Source organism: Ranitomeya variabilis, chromosome 2 (genome assembly GCF_051348905.1).
Source record: "Ranitomeya variabilis isolate aRanVar5 chromosome 2, aRanVar5.hap1, whole genome shotgun sequence".
Lineage (NCBI taxonomy): Eukaryota > Metazoa > Chordata > Amphibia > Anura > Dendrobatidae > Ranitomeya > Ranitomeya variabilis.
Genome location: NC_135233.1, coordinates 928,210,900 through 928,231,068, shown reverse-complemented (window position 1 = coordinate 928,231,068; position 20,169 = coordinate 928,210,900). Strand labels below are relative to the sequence as shown.

General features: G+C 43.1%; 1 protein-coding gene across 4 annotated transcripts in view; it reads right to left on the bottom strand.

The window, feature by feature from the left end:
- The window catches only part of IFT80 (intraflagellar transport 80), a 159,908-nt gene that overhangs the window by 8,117 nt on the left and 131,622 nt on the right, over positions 1-20,169 (bottom strand). For all 4 annotated transcript variants that reach the window (XM_077290652.1, XM_077290651.1, XM_077290653.1 and 1 more), the window contains 3 exons: positions 14,729-14,818; positions 14,468-14,640; positions 10,654-10,777 (listed from right to left, as the gene is read on the bottom strand). In XM_077290652.1, the coding sequence (XP_077146767.1) occupies positions 10,654-10,777; positions 14,468-14,640; positions 14,729-14,818 (387 nt within the window). The remainder of the gene's footprint in view (positions 1-10,653; positions 10,778-14,467; positions 14,641-14,728; positions 14,819-20,169) is intronic.

The window sequence follows — 20,169 nt, the reverse complement described above, 5'->3', positions numbered from 1 at the left end:
GTTGGAAAACTGCAAAATTTTCAAAATTTTCGCCAAATTTCCGTTTTTTTTCACAAATAAACGCAGGTAATATCAAAGAAATTTTATCACTACCATGAAGTACAATATGTCACGAGAAAACAGTGTCAGAATCACCGGGATCCGTTGAAGTGTTCCAGAGTTATAACCTCATAAAGGGACAGTGGTCAGAATTGTAAAAATTGGCCCGGTCATTAACGTGCAAACCACCCTTGGGGGTAAAGGGGTTAAAATCGTTAGGCCTAATATAGTGGTGCAGCTACTAGGCACAATTAGCTACTCCAAATTGTTTGTGCTAAAACTGTGTTTCAGTAGCAAATCAGAAGGTCAGATTTCCACTTTAAAATCGTTAAGCATAACAGTTGTTCAAGCACACTATCTAAGAAAATAAATAGTGATTGTTCATTTGTTTATTTAGTAACAGGTGACTGACAGCTGTTTGCCTAAAAGGGGAAGCCTAATTACAACATACCTCATACACTTGTGTATAAGCAGAGTTTTTCAGCACATTTTTTCTGCTGAAAACGCCACCCTCGGCTTATATACGAGTCATTGTCCCAGAAAGATGGCAGGGAAAGGGGAGAAGCGAAGCAGCGGGTCACAGAGGCATGAGACGGCGGCTGCAACTGTGCCCGCTGCTAAAGAGAAATGAATATTCACTGCACTGGCAGTGAATATTCATTTCTCTTATAGAGCAGTTTACTGCCGCAGCTGACGGCTTCCAGCACAGCACACATTCTACATATGTGCAGGAAGGTAAGTAGGATGTTTTTTTTATTATAGGATCCATGCATACAAAGATAGGGGATAAGGAGCCATGCATACAAGGACGGGATGGGAAGCCATGCATACCAGGATTGGGATGAAGGGACAATGCATACCCGGCTTATACTCAAGTCAATAAGTTTACCCAGTTTTTCGTGGCAAAATTAGGTGCCTCGGCGTATACTCTGGTTGACTTATACTCGAGTATATACAGTAAGTGGGAAAAAGTGAGGTGGTGGTGGAAGGCTTGGTGTTTGATGTGTACGTAGGTTAGGTGTTAATGTGAATGAAAGCACAACTGAACAAACACAGTCTCATCCTACCCAAAGACCACTAACATCTGTTACTGGCTGGCCTACTCTACTCCCTTTCTTTGGCAGCCGATACAAATTGTAGATGAGACTCAAAGAGCATGTGCTCGAGTGGATGGCAAGCGCTGCATCAAGTGGCCTCTCCTCTTCTTCCTCCACCTTAACATCACACACAGTACAATCCTCAGAGGTGGCACCCCAATCACCCTTGTTTCCCCCCACCTCAAATATTTCCAGATGGGCCATTCTGAAGAGCTGTTCACACATTCTATTCTATGGGCATCAGAGGTCTGCTCCAAAGAATCACAGAATCCATAGGATGAAAGCATCTGCACCGATGTCCAAAATGTTTTCATGTTGGATCCGGGGCCAGACAAAGTAGGGTCCGAGCAGAATCCAGACCCTCATCACCACACGTTAACCACCAAGGGTGAAGGTGATCTTGATGAGACTCAGATAGCAGAGGCGCACAAGGACTGTACTGTGGTGTCAGGGCAGGAAGAGGAGGAGGGTGATTCTCAGGGTGAGGAGTGTGAGAACAGAGAGGATGACAATGAGGTTGTAGATCTCACTTAGTGTGAACCCAGAGGTACACAGCTGAATAGCTCAGCAGAGGAAAATGAGGTTACGTTGCAGCTTCCCACACAGACACGAAGTGACACAACCTCAACAAGAACTGCATCCTCTGTGACCAGCACCGGTCGCGAGTGTGCAGAGGGGGCAAGGGTTGCCTGGGCGTTTTTTGAGATCGTAAAAGATGACCCAACACAAGTTATGTGTCAAATTTGCAAGAAAAAAAAAACACAGTAGAGGCAAGAATTGCAATAATTTGACAAGTACATGCATGAACCGGCACATTCCTTATTGTGGGAATCTCACTGTGCTAAAATGCGGACTAGCCAGCCTCGCCAACCACCAGCTGTCCCATCAACCCCATCTGCTGCTCCTTCTTCCAAGTGTTCACACACAGGTCTCCGGCCACAGAAACTACAATTGTCTACCCACCACAGTCGAGGTGAGTGAGAGCCGGTCAACTGATATGGAAGTAAACAGGACTGCTGCTTTTGTGTCACCTAGCACAACACATCTTTCTCAATCTACCATAACATCTCTGCCTGCACCTCACTCACAGTCCAGCAGTTAATCCTGTTCTCTGTACTCCACCCTCTTTCAGCACAGCAGCCAGCTCTTGGTCTTGTAGTTGTAGTCAGGTAAAAGAATGTTTTCTCCTACCCATGGCAAATCTAACAGCTTAAACTCCACCATCTTCAATCTGTTGGCCACGGAAATGCTGCCTTTCACCCTGGTGGATACAGACGGTTTCCAAAAGTTGATAGCTGTTGCAGTCCCCCAGTACCATATATTCAATATCAACCAAACCCAAAACAAAGAGATAAAGACACACTGTGGTGTCATTATAATGGACATAAAAGTGGGCACTCTAACAGAAGCTGCAACCTATACTAGACAGAGTTCAGAGTCCAAAGAATATGTAAAAAAGTTACAAATTTTATTACATTGATACAAATATTAAATTCACAAATAGTAAAGAAAAAGGAGATGGAAAAAATGGCGCACAGTGTCAAAAAATTCCCACATAAGGTATCGGGTACAGGTTAAGAACCATGCAAACATCATACATAATAAATAATCATATAATATATAACAATGTAAGTAATGCTTGCTAATGCACTTCTGATATCCGACAAGTCAAAGTTATTAGTATAACCAAAAAACATCCATCTCATAGTACTGTTATAATCATTATTTGTTGTAGATGAGACCAGAGCAAAAAAAGCCCCTAAGAATGCTGCCCGCTTTGTAGAATCAGACCATGGTAAGAGAAGGTTAGAAACTAAGCCCGGATATCTCACCCATGATAACCCGTGTGTGCGTTTTCCCCAAAGCAGCCGTGAGGCACACAGTGTGCATCCCAGTTGTAGACGTCCAACTCTGGGTACCCCAAAGCGTCATCGCCAAAACAAATTGCAGCATCAGCAGTGTAAGTGGCATAAGCAATTTCTGTGAGTCGTTTAACACATTTTTTTTGGACCAGCTTGTGCACCAGCAGAACAGAGTACAAGTCTGTCACGTTGTGAACGACTGGAGAGGATGATGCAGGAGTATCTGGAGCTCAATATCAATGCGATCGGAGGGGGTTTGGACCCTTTTACGTTTTGGTCTTCAAAAAATGGATGAGTGGCCTGAGCTCAACTGTCACCCCGTTGGATGTTTTGTCAAGCCTGGCAGCCAGCGTTTTTTCAGAACAAGTCTTCAGAACTGCTGGTTGTGTCCTTATGAATAAGTGCATCTGGCTGTCCCCTAGAAGTGTAGACTGCCTAACTTTCATTAAAATGAACAAATCATGGATCTCCGATGACTTTTGCAACCCAGTCGCAGATTGGGCAAACTAGGCGATGGTGTTGCTTTTAGTTTAGTTTTAGTTTAGTTTTAGTTTAGTTTAGATATACTTATCTTGCGTTATTGCAGTTTCTGCCATCTGTGGTGTGCTGCCTGCTGTTGCTACAGCTGCTGATGCTACAAACTATTTTTTGAAATGTGGAGACTCCAAGTTGGGTCTCCATCTGGTGAGTTGCCCGTGTAAGTAGGTCTTCCAGACAGGCAACTACCTGTGTTACTTTCCTTACATTTTTCTACCAATATTACTGTATGAAACGGATGTTTGTGCCATCTGAGTGTGGCTGGAATAAAAAAAAAAATATTGGAGGTGTTGCATGAGGTCTCCGAGCTATGAAGGCCTACACCGCTCCGTTAACCACCAGGTCCTCATTGAAACTTTAATTCCACGCTGTAAATTCTGGGCCAGGCCCCGATACCTCATGCATGGCCCATGGCTGACAGCTGCTGTGCCATTATAACAGGTTCTACGATAGGTCAATTGATCAGTTAACTACCTTTGTTACTATTCTTACATTTTTTCTATCAATAGTAGTCAATGAATCTGATGTTTGTGCCATCTGAGTGTGGCTGGAATAATAATAATAAAAAAAAAATTGGAGGTGTTGCATGAGGTATGAAGTCTCACAGCTAAGAAGGCTTTCACCACCAGATCCTCATTGAAACTTCAATTCCAAGCTGCAAATGTTGGGCCAGGCCCTGATACCCCATGAATGGCCCACGGCTGACTGATGTGCCATTTGCAAATTTCTACTGTGGGTCAATTGATGCCACCTTTTCATGGTGTCTGCCCCTAATTTAAGCTGTTTGGGAAGCTTTTTGTCAGCCCTTAAGGTGTTGTCTGTACGTTTTGTTTTGCCTTCCACTGAATTTAATGGGGTTTTGAATACATTCGTCGAACAGTTTAGCGAATCAGAAACCAACCTTGAAAGGTTCACTCATCCCTAGGCCAGAGCACTCTGGACCTTGGGAATCTTCCCTGGGGTCAGAGGTTCTCCACCCTTGTTCTAAGGGAACAGAAGTTAATAGGGAAAAAAACAAAACAACATGATCCTGGCTAAATGCAAGGAGGCTTGTGAAACTGTATTTCAGGAATGTCAATAGTTAGCAGATCTTTATTTCCTTTTCACAGTGAACTAAACATACATCAAAGAGATAACCTTTCCAATAAAAGGCACGGCAGTGCTGGATGGAAAGCAGACTATATTAAAGATGTTAGATTAGTGCAGCCTAAATGCGAGAATTGCACGATTAAGTGATCGTACAGTAAAGGACACAGGGAGACAGCTACAATGTGACTTGATCAGGGGAAATGATGGTATCTCATTTAGATAAAGCAAGCCGAGAGGCGTTATCGTTGTACTTGAGTCATTACTTAATACACTTAAGGAAGGTGCAGACATAAATTTAGAAATGCTGGAACAACATACCGCAAGGTGAAAGCAGTAATGTTATCACAATGTCCTGGAAACACAATCCTGATTCTGTAGATCTTATATTAATAAATATTTGAGTCACACAACAATCCTTAAAATGATTTTCCCACGAATGACATTTATCACTTAAATCTAGGCAATAAGTGTCAAGAATCCCTGGTCCTCCTCGCTGTGGTCAGAGAATGAATAGAGAGGCATGGTCACACATGCACACGGCCGCTCCAGCCATGTATATAGGACTAAGAGAGACAGCAGAGATCTGATCAGCTATTACAGGCCACCCTATAGAGAGGCATGGTCACACATGCACACGGCCGCTCCAGCCATGTATATAGGACTAAGAGAGACAGCAGAGATCTGATCAGCTATTACAGGCCGCCCTATAGAGAGGCATGGTCACACATGCACACGGCCGCTCCAGCCATGTATATAGGACTAAGAGAGACAGCAGAGATCTGATCAGCTATTACAGGCCGCCCTATAGAGAGGCATGGTCACACATGCACACGGCCGCTCCAGCCATGTATATAGGACTAAGAGAGACAGCAGAGATCTGATCAGCTATTACAGGCCGCCCTATAGAGAGGCCTGGTCACACATGCACACGGCCGCTCCAGCCATGTATATAGGACTAAGAGAGACAGCAGAGATCTGATCAGCTATTACAGGCCACCCTATAGAGAGGCATGGTCACACATGCATACGGCCGCTCCAGCCATGTATATAGGACTAAGAGAGACAGCAGAGCTCTGATCAGCTATTACAGGCCGCCCTATAGAGAGGCCTGGTCACACATGCACACAGCCGCTCCAGCCATGTATATAGGACTAAGAGAGACAGCAGAGATCTGATCAGCTATTACAGGCCACCCTATAGAGAGGCATGGTCACACATGCACACGGCCGCTCCAGCCATGTATATAGGACTAAGAGAGACAGCAGAGATCTGATCAGATATTACAGGCCGCCCTATACAGAGGCCTGGTCACACATGCACACGGCCGCTCCAGCCATGTATATAGGACTAAGAGAGACAGCAGAGCTCTGATCAGCTATTACAGGCCGCCCTATAGAGAGGCATGGTCACACATGCATACGGCCGCTCCAGCCATGTATATAGGACTAAGAGAGACAGCAGAGATCTGATCAGATATTACAGGCCGCCCTATAGAGAGGCCTGGTCACACATGCACACGGCCGCTCCAGCCATGTATATAGGACTAAGAGAGACAGCAGAGCTCTGATCAGCTATTACAGGCCACCCTATAGAGAGGCATGGTCACACATGCATACGGCCGCTCCAGCCATGTATATAGGACTAAGAGAGACAGCAGAGATCTGATCAGCTATTACAGGCCGCCCTATAGAGAGGCATGGTCACACATGCATACGGCCGCTCCAGCCATGTATATAGGACTAAGAGAGACAGCAGAGCTCTGATCAGCTATTACAGGCTACCCTATAGAGAGGCATGGTCACACATGCACACGGCCGCTCCAGCCATGTATATAGGACTAAGAGAGACAGCAGAGATCAGATCAGCTATTACAGGCCGCCCTATAGAGAGGCATGGTCACACATGCACACGGCCGCTCCAGCCATGTCTATAGTACTAAGAGAGACAGCAGAGCTCTGATCAGCTATTACAGGCCACCCTATAGAGAGGCATGGTCACACATGCACATGGCCGCTCCAGCCATGTATATAGGACTAAGAGAGACAGCAGAGATCAGATCAGCTATTACAGGCCGCCCTATAGAGAGGCATGGTCACACATGCACACGGCCGCTCCAGCCATGTCTATAGTACTAAGAGAGACAGCAGAGCTCTGATCAGCTATTACAGGCTACCCTATAGAGAGGCATGGTCACACATGCACACGGCCGCTCCAGCCATGTATATAGGACTAAGAGAGACAGCAGAGCTCTGATCAGCTATTACAGGCCACCCTATAGAGAGGCATGGTCACACATGCACACGGCCGCTCCAGCCATGTATATAGGACTAAGAGAGACAGCAGAGATCAGATCAGCTATTACAGGCCGCCCTATAGAGAGGCATGGTCACACATGCACACGGCCGCTCCAGCCATGTCTATAGGACTAAGAGAGACAGCAGAGATCTGATCAGCTATTACAGGCCGCCCTATAGATTAGAGAGGCATGGTCACACATGCACACGGCCGCTCCAGCCATGTCTATAGGACTAAGAGAGACGGCAGAGCTCTGATCAGCTATTACAGGCCGCTCTATAGATTAGAAAGACATGGTCACACATGCGCATGGCTGCTCCAGGCATATATATAGGACTGAGAAAGACAAAAGAGCTCTGATCAGCTATTAGAGGCTGCCCCATAGATTAGGGAGGCATAGGTCACATGTGCACTGCTGCTTCATCCATGTCAGCTACAAGTGGTTCTCAATAAATTAGAATATCATCAAAAAGTTAATTTATTTCAGTTCTTCAATACAAAAAGTGAAACTCATATTATAGAGTCATTACAGAGTGATGTATTTCAAGGGTTTATTTCTGTTACTGTTGATGATTATGGCTTACAGCCAATGAAAACCCAAAAGTCATTATCTCAGTAAATTAGAATACTTTATAACACCAGCTTGAAAAATGTTTTTAAAATCCGAAATGTTGGCCTACTGAAATGTATGTTCAGTAAATGCACTCAATACTTGGTCGGGCTCCTTTTGCATCAATTACTGCATCAATGCGACGTGGCATGGAGGTGATCAGCCTGTGGCACTGCTGAGGTGTTATGGAAGCCCAGGTTGCTTTGATAGCAGCCTTCAGCTTGTCATCATTATTGGGCCTGGTTTCTCATCTTCCTCTTGACAATACCCCATAGATTCTCTATGGGATTAAGGTCAGGCGAGTTTGCTGGCCAATCAAGCACAGTGATACTGTTGTTTTTAAACCAGGTATTGGTACTTTTGGTAGTGTAAACAGGTGCCAAGTCCTGCTGGAGAATGAAATTTTGATCTCCAAAAAGCTTGTTGGCACAGGAAAGCATGAAGTGCTCTAAAATTTCCTGGTAGACAGCTGTGCTGACTTTGGTCTTGATAAAACACAGTGGACCTACACCAGCAGATGACATGGCTCCCCAAACCATCACTGATTGTGTTAAACGTCACACTAGACCTCCAGCAGCTTGGATTGTGGCCTCTCCACTCTTCCTCCAGACTCTGGGACCTTGATTTCCAAATGAAATACAAAATTGACTTTCATCTGAAAACAACACCTTGGATCACTGAGCAACAGTCCAGTTCTTTTTCTCCTTGGCCCAGATAAGATGCTTCAGGTGTTGTCTATTGATCATGAGTGGCTTGACACAAGGAATGCGACACTTGTAGCCCATGTCCTGGATACATCTGTGTGTGGTGGCTATTGACGCAATGACTCCAGCAGCAGTCCACTCCTTGTGAATCTCCCAAAAAATTTTTAAACAGCCTTTTCTTAACAACGTCAAGGCTGCGGTTATCCCGGTTGCTTGTGCACCTTATTCTGCCACACTTTTTCCTTCCACTCAACTTTCCATTAATATGCTTGGATACAGCACTCTGTGATCAGCCAGCTTCTTTAGCAATGACCTTTTGTGGTTTACCCTTCTTATGGAGTGTGTCAATGACTACCTTCTGGACATCTGTCAAGTCAGCAGTCTTCCCCATGATTGTGGAGCCTACTAAAATGGACCTTTTTAAACGCTTAGGAAGCATTTGCAGGTGTTTTTTTTGTTAATTATTGTAATTTAATGAGATAATGACTTTTGATTTTTCAATGCCTGTAAGCCATAATCATCAACATTAACAGAAATAAACACCTGAAATACATCACTCTGTTTGTAAAGACTCTATATATTATATGAGTTTCACTTTTTGTATTGAAGAACTGAAAGATTAACTTTTTGATGATATTTCAATTTAGTGAGAAGCACATGTATTACAGGTCGCCCTATAGATTAAGGAGGCATAGGTCACACGTGCCACTACTGCTTCATCCATGTCTATTGGACTAAGGCCGGGGTCACACTTGCGAGTGTGATGCGAGTCTCTCGCCTCAATACCCGGCACTGCCACTGGCACTCGGGACCAGAATATGCAGCTGCATAGAAATACATGCAGCTGAACGCTCCAGTCCTGAGTTCCGGCGGCAGTGCCGGGTATTGATGCGAGAGACTCGCGCGAGTTTCTTGCATCACACTCGCAAGTGTGACCCCGGCCTAAGAAAGATAACAGAGCCCCGATCAGCTATTACAGGCTGCTCCAAAGATTAGAGAGACTTGGTCACGTGTGCACTGCTGCTTCATTTAGGTCTATGGGACTTGAATAGGAAGGCATCGTTGTGCATGTGCATTACTGCTTTATTCAATGTCTTTGGGGCAGACATAAAAATCAGATGGCTATACTCTGCTGTCTACCTCAATCCCGTAGATAATAAATGAATGAATGGGCATTATGCCTGGTTTGGTGAATGTAAACAAAAATTGGAATATAACTTTCCTTGAATCGGCCAGCTTCAGTTCCCTTGCAACTCTCCCATACTGCAAAGCTGCTCTTGCAAATGACCTTGGTGAGGGCCCAGCGGTGTGATCTTGCAGCTGTTTTGGAACCATCAATATTCAGTAGCACACCACCCTAGGCAAGGCAGGTTGCCGGGAAGTGGGGACTGATGTGCTCCTGAAGATTCATCTTGAGAACTTGAAAATTCTGCTTGGAACAACCCCATTATGGCTCTAATCTGTCTCGTTAATTGGCAATCATGTGGCATCTGTACATGAGTGTAGGGTAGCCTGCTGGAAATAAAGTGTGGTTATGTGTAAGAGCAGACAGGGTTAGGACAAGAACAGAGGATAAAAAGTCCTTATTTGTGTGTTTGGGGAACGTTCTGTAGGATGTGGGAGTAATATAACAAAGGCATTGGTATTCTAGAAAGGGTGTATGATAAGGGTGGATGGAGTGGACAGGAAGGCGTGAAGCTTTATTTTTATAAGAAGGAGAAAAAGGTTTTGGGAACTTGGTGTGTACTTTCGGAGCCATTTTTTCCAGTGTAATGACAATAACACAATTACTTCAGTTCTTGGTCATTAGTAGGATAGTTCTCACTTTATGGATCAAGGCTTGAGCCAGTAAAACTGGAACTTTGGTTTAAAGTTATCAGTGCCATAGTCAACCTCCTCCTCCCTCTGGCAGCTGACAATTTCCTTATTTCCACAGCTACGGCTCTGCTCCTTGACAGGTAGGGCTATTTCTATCGACTTCTCTCCAGTTACACACTATGCAGACAACTCGCTGTGGGGAGAATTACTTATCGTGTGCCCACCAGCATTCAGCTCAGTATGTGGGTGTACACACTGCTATACCCTTTGAATCCCAAGTGACACCAAACTATATACCGTAAGTAAATGTCCTCACTTTTCATTGGCTATACAAAATGGAAAATATTATTCATTGTAGTCTTAAAGGGATTAACTCACAATGTAAATTCAGGGAAAACTGCAGAATTTACAGAGGATGCTGTCAGAGCTCTGGGATATGATAAAAAAGCAATGTATCACAGAGAAACAATCCCTTTCTCCGGCTATCAGGTTAGGAAGGAAGTGCTGAGCCCATCACTATTTCGGTGTGTACTGCTCCTTGGTGGTGTATATGGCAGTTTACACAGAGAAGAGGAAACGCGCCTGTGCACACATCTACTTACACCTTCTGCGTACTGCAGAAACCTTTTGTTGGTTTCTTTTTTATTGAAGTCGTTCAGGTACTTTTGTCGATAAGCCAAAACAGTATCAACATGGGTCTTATGTTTCACGGCCAGCTCCAGCGCCCTAGGACAAAACACAAAGCTTCACTCTGAAATGCTTATCATGACGAACAAATAACAAACTGATTTAATAAGAGTCAGTCCAATGAGACAGAAGAAACTAAGCACATGGCCTTGTAGGCAATAGCCGCTAGCTCACATTAAAGGGAACCTATCACCCCGTTTTTTTCGGTATGAGATAAAAATACTGTTAAATATGGCCTGAGCTGTGCATTACAATAGTGTAGTTTGTGGACCCCGATTCCCCACCTATGCTGCCGAAATACGTTACCAAAGTAGTCATTTTCGCCTGTCAATCAGGCTGGTCAGGTCGGATGGGCGTGGCTTCTTCCCCCAGATATTGCGTAGTTTTCCGTTGGTGGCGTAGTGGTGTGCGCATGTCCAAGGTCCCCAATCCTGCACGGGGGGGTGAAAATAGCAGCGATGTCCGTTATTCCATTGGTGGTCGGTGGGCGCGGCCATCTTCCTTTGGCCGCGCGTGCGCAGAAGCGGCGCTCTGCTGGCCGCGGCTTCAGGAAAATGGCCGCCGCGATCTCCATCTGCGCACGCGCGGCATCCCGCGGCCATTTTCCTGAAGCCGCGGCCAGCAGAGCGCCGCTTCTGCGCACGCGCGGCCAAAGGAAGATGGCCGCGCCCACCGACCACCAATGGAATAACGGACATCGCTGCTATTTTCACCCCCCCGTGCAGGATTGGGGACCTTGGACATGCGCACACCACTACGCCACCAACGGAAAACTACGCAATATCTGGGGGAAGAAGCCACGCCCATCCGACCTGACCAGCCTGATTGACAGGCGAAAATGACTACTTTGGTAACGTATTTCGGCAGCATAGGTGGGGAATCGGGGTCCACAAACTACACTATTGTAATGCACAGCTCAGGCCCTATTTAACAGTATTTTTATCTCATACCGAAAAAAACGGGGTGATAGGTTCCCTTTAAATGCTCTAATAGCTGCCTCTGTTCTACAGAAACTGAAGCTTATTCATAGGAACTTGTGTGCCAGTGCCCCCTAGATGTGGGTGCCCTGTTCTGCCCACTAGTTTGGCATACCCTGCCTCCCTCAATGGTGACTGACAGCACTGACTTGCCTTAAGCAAGCAGAGAAAACTCAGAAAACCCAGTGCTGTCAATCACCAGTGAGTGACAAGGAAAACCAGTCGGTTGAATGGTCATGGTACATGCAAAACCAGTAGGTTGAATGGGGATGGTACATGCAAAACCAGTAGGTTGAACGGGGACGGCACATGCAAAAACCAGTAGGTTGAGCCTCTTGCCCACAGGCGCTGAGCACCCTTATTAGTAAATTTTATTAAACCTGAGATCCTGCATAAGGGAGGCAGCGATTAGAACACTACAAGTGTGTTTCTGACAGTGGCTGTACCTCCTACAGCGCTATATGCTTAACTCATACTCCCGGTGTGGGCTGACAGTCTGCTATTAAAGCTTAATGCTCAACTGTTCAATTAAAATTGTTGAGGAGGCATAGAAATCTCACAGCATCCTGAAAGTTACAATTTTTTTTAATGAAGGTTCTAACAAGGTTCAAGAACATATGTATAGCAGAGGATATCAACTAGTGTGGTCAGAATGTAGTTATTAAATGCTATATTTTATTAGAATCTCTCCATGCTGATTAGATACCATTAAAAAACAGAGCAATCCCCAAACAAAACACAGTATATAAAGACAATAAGAGTAGAGGTGTGGGTGTCTACCACCTATCACATGGCTCATATAGATATGGCAAGCGAATAGTAATTATTTTAGATCTCGCCCAACCAAACGTGAAGATGTAGTCCTTCATGGAGCCTCATGAGAACTTATAACAGATAGAAGGGCTATCTAACCAAGTTGTGCCCTGACCCGCCCTAAAAAGGGCAGTACCCAAGTGTTATACTAATAAAATGAACCTCAAAAAGAAAAATGTGTTTTTTTTTTGGAGTTCATTATATTAGTAGATCACTTGTGCACTGCCAGTTGTGGCTTTCTCTATGGATGATTGCACCAAACAAAGGAACTTGGTCTCCTGTCCTGATGACCCCTGCTCATCTTTGGGGGGGGGGGGGGGGGTAGAGATGTTGACACTTTGAGACCCAGTGTGAATGAGTCTCAACAAAGATAAGCTCATCAGCCCTTTCTAGTTAAGTGGTACAAAATCATGTAATAGTTAATAGGGCTGTTATAGGGAAAACTTTAGGGACAGACTTCACTGAGTGGGGGCACCTTTATCTCTACCTGTTAAGAGTGCCAACCTCCCCGGTAGGGGCCAGACTTTTTAGATTTTTTGATTAGACTATCGACTTTTGTTTATTATTCCCTATACTACACTAACTAGATTCTGTTCTTTCATGTAAGCTCACTTTCTATGGTTATATACGCCAGTGTTACTTCTTTTGGATATGATTTTAAATATTTGAATAAAATGTATGAATATTACTGCTAAGAGGGTTGCTTGGTTCTATAATACAGTATAACAATATAAACCCTCTTTCATCAAGTATATTATTTTTTTGTAAGTCACAAAAATTACACAGTTTCAGTAAATAACTTCTATTTATTATATAATAAAAAGTTGTGCAACTGTCTCATATAGTTTATGAATCCATTTTTTTTTTTACGCTTACAAGACTCATTTGCTGAAATTGGTTTACTCCTTTAACCCAGTTTTGATGTTCATCAAACACGTCCAGTGGAAAATGCAGCAAGAGTCAGCTATAATAAGCAGCCAGGATCTTCCTGCAAAGGCCAGGATCAGAGTTTAACCCCCTTAGATGGCACTGGCACTAGTGACTGCAGCATCCAAGCAGTTAGATAGAGGGCAGGTGAGACTACCTCTGCAACATACTGGAATACAGAAATGTTGCAGAGCAAAAAAAATACAAGTGATTGCATGTTACCTAGGCTTGGAAAAAAAGCATTCTAATAACATTTTCAAAAATATATTTTAACAAAAACACCTTTCTTTTCCCATTTCTTAAGTGGAAAAGTTCCATCTATAAAAAATAAAACTGAAATCACAGGGTCTACAATAATACAAACTATTAAAATAGCTCATTCTGTATCACGCACAATGAATCCAATAAAAAGTTAAAACAAACAGAGCTGCTTGTTTGCCAAAACAATGAAAAGTAATATAAAACGCAAAATGTTCCCCGAAATAATAGCAATAAAAAAAAACAAAAACACAAAGTCACCAAGCAAAAAAAAAAAAAGTTCTTATACAATTTTCAATAGAAAAATAAAGTTCAAAAGTAAAGTTCTGTAGTTCTGTCAGAAAATAGCAACTTAAACCATTTTTAAAATCATTTGATTTTGTAAAAGTAGCAAAAATAACAAAAAAAACGGCCAAAAATAGTGACATTTCTATTTTATTTTCCTACTTTATCCCATAAAAATAATATAGACTTTCTTTTTTAAATACATTGTACTATGCCAAAAATACTGTCCCATAAAAAAGAGCTTTAAGATATCTGTAGTGATAGAAAAAAAAAAGAAGCTATGGACACTCGAAAATGGGGATAAGAAAGAATTGAAAATCTAAAAACTGGCTGCAGCAGGAAGGGGTTAATAATCTTATTATCTATTGGATAAAATTCCAAACTTTTCCAAAGATTTTTTTTCTTATAACATTGATATAGCGTCTACAAACGCCTGCTGTTCAATGACCTATCTGTAGCTTTGCCTTACCTCTCCCAGTTGTAGGAGTCAATGTTGAGCTGTATGGCTTGGTAAATAAGGCCAGCCTGCAGGATAATGGCCTCGGCATCGTGAAAGTTCCCACTGAACAGCTGGATGTGAGCCAACCTCAACTCCTTTGATGGCAAATCTTTAACTGAATTTATGTACTGAACTTTATCAATCTGCAAGAAAAATATTAGATGCTGCAGAAAACAAATGTTCATCAAGATAGTGCTGGTATTTAAGGAGGGATCATGTCTCCTCACTTACTTCGCCAATTGCTGCATATGCGATTTCGGCCGTTGACATATCTTTATTTGCAATAGCCATAGCGGCTAAACAAGCCCATGTCGTCTGCTCCTGAGCGTAGAAATAAAGATACAAACATCAAAATAATAAAAAGTTTCCAGCATGTCATCTGGAAATGGTGGGAGATTCAGTCTACGTGTTAGCGGCACAATCATTTCTCTATAAAAAGAAAAGAAAATAACTATTCCCTACTTGATCACTTTCATTGACGTAAGGGCATCGCTGTCAAAGCTTTGTAAGGTAGGAAGATGAAGACTCGGCAGCATAGTTCTTGAATGTTGAGCATTTCGTCCATAATAACATTTTAAAAATCAGCATAAATTAGCAAATCCCAATTTAGACAAATTTAAGACGTTTGGTATTAATTAGAACTTTATTTTTTATGCTCTTATGATATGGTGTTACCTACAAATCAGTACAATGCTACCCTTCTGCACACTTCAGGAGCACATTCAGGATAGAAACAACATTTTAGGAGGCAGTAAGCTAGGCAACTACCCAGAGCCCCAAATAGCAAGGAACCTACAAAAAAGCCCTGTACTTACAGTGGGTATGTAAAGTATTCAGACCCCTTTAAAATTTGTCACTCTTTGTTTCATTGCTGCCATTTGATGAATTCAAAAAAGTTCATTTTTTCTCATTAATGTACACTCTGCATATCATCTTGACTGAAAAAAACCCCAGAAATGTAGTCATTTTTGCAAATTTATTAAAAAAGAAAAACTGAAAGATCACATGGTCATAAGTGTTCAGACCCTTTGCTCAGTATTGAGTAGAAGCACTCTTTTGAGCTAGTACAGCCATGAGTCTTCTTGGGAATGATGCAACAAGTTTTTCACACCTGGATTTGGGGATCCTCTGCTATTCTTCCTTGCAGATCCTCTCCAGTTCAGTCAGGATGGATGGTGATCGTTGGTAGACAGACATTTTCAGGTCTCTCCAGAGATGCTCAATTGGGTTTAAGTCAGGGCTCTGGCTCGGCCAGTCAAGAATTGTCACAGGGTTGTTCTGAAGCCAGCCCTTTGTTATATTAGCTGTGTGCTTAAGGTCATTGTCTTGTTGGAAGGTGAACCTTCAGCCAAGTCTGAGGTCCAGAGCACTCTGGAAGAGATTTTCATCCAGGATATCTCTGTACTTGGCCGCATTCATGTTTCCTTCAATGGCAACCAGTCGTCCTGTCCCTGCAGCTGAAAAACACCCCCATAGCATGATGCTGCCACCGCCATGTTTCACTGTTGGGATTGTATTGGGGAGGTGATGAGTATTGCCTGGTTTTCTCCACACATACCACTTAAAATAATCACCAGAAAGGTCTATCTTCGTCTCATCAGACCAGAGAATCTTATTTCTCATAGTCTGGGAGTCCTTCATGTGTTTTTTAGCAAACTCTATGCAGGTTTTCATACGTCTTGCACTGAGGAGAGGCTTTCGTTGGGACATTGTGCCATAAAGGCCTGACTGGTGGAGGGCCGCAGTGATAGTTGACTTTGTGGAACTTTCTCTCATCTCCCTACTGCATTGCTGGAGCTCAGCCACAGTGATCTTGGGGTTCTTCTTTACCACTCTCACCAAGGCTCTTCTCCCACGATTGCTCAGTTAGGCTGGACGGCCAGGTCTAGGAAGACTTCTGGTGGTCCCAAACTTCTTCCATTTAAGGATTATGGAGGCCACTGTGCTCTTAGGAACCTTGAGTACTGCAGAAATTCTGCTGTAACCTTGGCCAGATCTGTGCCTTGCCAGAATTCTGTCTCGGTGCTCCTTGTCCAGTTCGGCTGGTTTCACACTTGCGTTTTTATCTGCATGCGTTTTTAAAAAAAACGCATGTGTGAAAAACGCATGTAAACGCGGTAAAACGCATGCGTTTTTTAGACGCATGCGTTTTTATAGAAAAACACAAGAAAACACAAGAAAAAACAGGAAAACCCTAACCCTAACCCTACCCCTAAACGTGACTGAAATACGTGGCACTGAAATACGTGCAACTGAAATACGTGGTACTTAAATACGTGGCACTTAAATACGTGGCACGTGGCACTTAAATACGTGGCACATGGCACTTAAATACGTGGCACTTAAATAAGTGGCACGTGGCACTTAAATACGTGGCACGTGGCACTTAAATACGTGGCACTTAAATACGTGGCACTGAAATACGTGATACGTGGCACTTAAATACGTGGCACTATGACTGTCAGAAAATGTTCATTAAACGGTTAGGGGTGAGGTTAGGGGTAGAGTTAGGGTTAGGGTTTGGATCCCTTTATCACCTTGATGGTGGTGGGTGGCTTTTCAGTGTGTTTTCTGTTTTTTTTCTATAAAAACGCATGCGTTTTTAACGCAAACAAACGCATGTGCTTAAAAACGCATGCGTTTACATAGACAGCAATGTATTTTTTTGCCGCGAAAAAACGCATGCGTTTTTTCGCGGCAAAAAAACGCGCAAGAAAATACTGCAGGTAGCATTTTTGAAAATGAACGCATGCAGACAAAAAACGCATGCGTTTGAAAACGCGACCAAACGCATGTGCAAAAAACGCATGCGTTTTCAAGGTTAAATATAGGGGAAAAAAACGCATGCGTTTTTTGTGCAAAAAACGCTGCAGACAAAAACGCAAGTGTGAAACCAGCCTTCCTTTGACCTCATGATTCTCATTTGGTCTGACATGCAATGCGAGCTGTGAGGTCTTATATAGACAGGTGTGTGCCTTTCCAAATCAAGTCATATCAGTTTGATTAAACACAGCTGGACTCCAATAAAGGAGTAGAACCATCTCAAGGAGGATCACAAGGAAATGGACAGCATGTGACTTAAATACAAGTGTCTGAACAAAAGGTCTGAATACTTATTACCATATGATATTTCAGTTTTTCTTTTTTAATAAATTTGCAAACATTTTCTACATTTCTGGTTTTTTTTTTAATCAAGATGGGGTGCAGAGTGTACATTAATGAGAAAAAAAATGAACTTTTTTTTTTAATTTACCAAATGGCTGCAGTGAAACAAAGAGTGAAAAATTTATAGGGGTCTGAATACTTTCCTTCACTACTTGGTAATATTTAGCCGGGTATGGGGGTTATTATTTGGGAACTGAACTGCAGTATTATGTGGGAGCTATATGGCAGTATTATGCTGACTCTTTATTCCGCTACATCATGTAATATTTTGCATTATACTATTTGGATGCCAAACGGCAGTATTCCTTGGGAACTGAATGGTTGTAGTGTTTGTATAACAGGTAGCAGTGTAATTTGGACAATGAATAGACATGATTTTAGGCACTGCACTGTGGTATTATTTGAGACTCAATTATGCTACGTTCACATTTGCGGTCTGCGCCGCAGCGTCGGGCGTCGCAGCATGCGTCATGTGCCCCTATATTTAACATGGGGGCGCATGGACATGCGTCGCACTTGCGTTTTGCGCCGCATGCGTCCCTGCGGCGCCCGCGTCCGGGCGCAGAGGACGCAGCAAGTTGCATTTTTGCTTCGTCCAAAATCAATGAAAAAAAGGACACATGCGGCGCAAAACGCAGCGTTGTGCATGCGTTTTGCTGCGTTTTTGTTTGCGTTGTGCGCTGCGGCGCACAACGCAAATGTGAACATAGCCTTATTGTGTGGTACTGTATGGAAGAAGAAATGTTTGCATGCATATTTATCTGTTTGCGTATATATATATATATATATATATATATATATATATACATACACACACACACACACACACACACACACACACACACACATATACACGCACTCTTATACATACTCACATCTATGGGCAACATAAAGAGCTTATATACGGACACTCCTATCCTATACTAATTTTACTTGCACATGATACATTATGAAGTTGCGAGTAAAGCTAGTGTAGGAGCTCTGCTTGATGCCTGATGGACCTGGCCATTGACAGCCATATCTACTTCTTTGATAATGTCAAACATACAGTTGTGGCCAAAAGTATTGACACCCCTGCAATTCTGTCAGATAATACTCGGTTTCTTCCTGAAAATGATTGCAAACACAAATTCTTTGGTATTATTATCTTCATTTAATTTGTCTTAAATGAAAAAACACAAAAAGAATTGTCTTAAAGCGAAATTGGATATAATTCCACACTAAACATAAAAAAGGGGGTGGACAAAAGTATTGGCACTGTTTGAAAAATCATGTGATGCTTCTCTAATTTGTGTAATTAACAGCACCTGTAACTTACCTGTGGCACCTAACGGGTGTTGGCAATAACTAAATCACACTTGCAGCCAGTTGACATGGATTAAAGTGGACTCAACCTCTGTCCTGTGTCCTTGTATGTACCACATTGGTCTTCTTTCTTTTCTCCATGCTCAAAGAACTGTCTGAGGACTTGAGAAACCAAACTCTGAGGAAGCATGAGCAATCTCAAGGCTACAAGTCCATTTTCAAAGACCTGAATGTTCCTGTGTCTACTGTGCGCATTGTCATCAAGAAGTTTAAAGCCCATGGCACTGTGGCTAACCTCCCTAGATGTGGACGGAAAAGAAAAATTGACAAGAGATTTCAACGCAAGATTGTGCGGATGTTGGATAAAGAACCTCGACTAACATCCAAACAGTTCAAGCTGCCCTGCAGTCCGAGGGTACAACAGTGTCAACCTGTACTATCCGTCGGCATCTGAATGAAAAGGGACTGTATGGTAGGAGACCCAAGAAGACCCCACTTCTTACCCGAGACATAAAAAAGCCAGGCTGGAGTTTGCCAAAACTTACCTGAAAAAGCCTAAAACGTTTTGGAAGAATGTTCTCTGGTCAGATGAGACAAAAGTAGAGCTTTTTGGGCAAAGGCATCAACATAGAGTTTACAGGAGAAAAAAAGAGGCATTCAAAGAAAAGAACACGGTCCCTACAGTCAAACATGGCGGAGGTTCCCTGATGTTTTGGGGTTGCTTGGCTGCCTCTGGCACTGGACTGCTTGACCGTGTGCATGGCATTATGAAGTCTGAAGACTACCAACATATTTTGCAGCATAATGTAGGGCCCAGTGTAAGAAAGCTGGGTCTCCCTCAGAGGTCATGGGTCTTCCAGCAGGACAATGACCCAAAACACACTTCAAAAAGCACTAGAAAATGGTTTGAGAGAAAGCACTGGAGACTTCTAAGGTGGCCAGCAATGAGTCCAGACCTGAATCCCATAGAACACCTGTGGAGAGATCTAAAAATGGCCGTTTGGAGAAGGCACCCTTCAAATATCAGGGACCTGGAGCAGTTTTCCAAAGAAGAATGGTCAAAAATTCCAGCAGAGCATTGTAAGAAACTCATTGATGGTTACCAGAAGCGGTTGGTCGCAGTTATTTTGGCTAAAGGTTGTGCAACCAAGTATTAGGCTGAGGGTGCCAATACTTTTGTCTGGCCCATTTTTGGAGTTTTG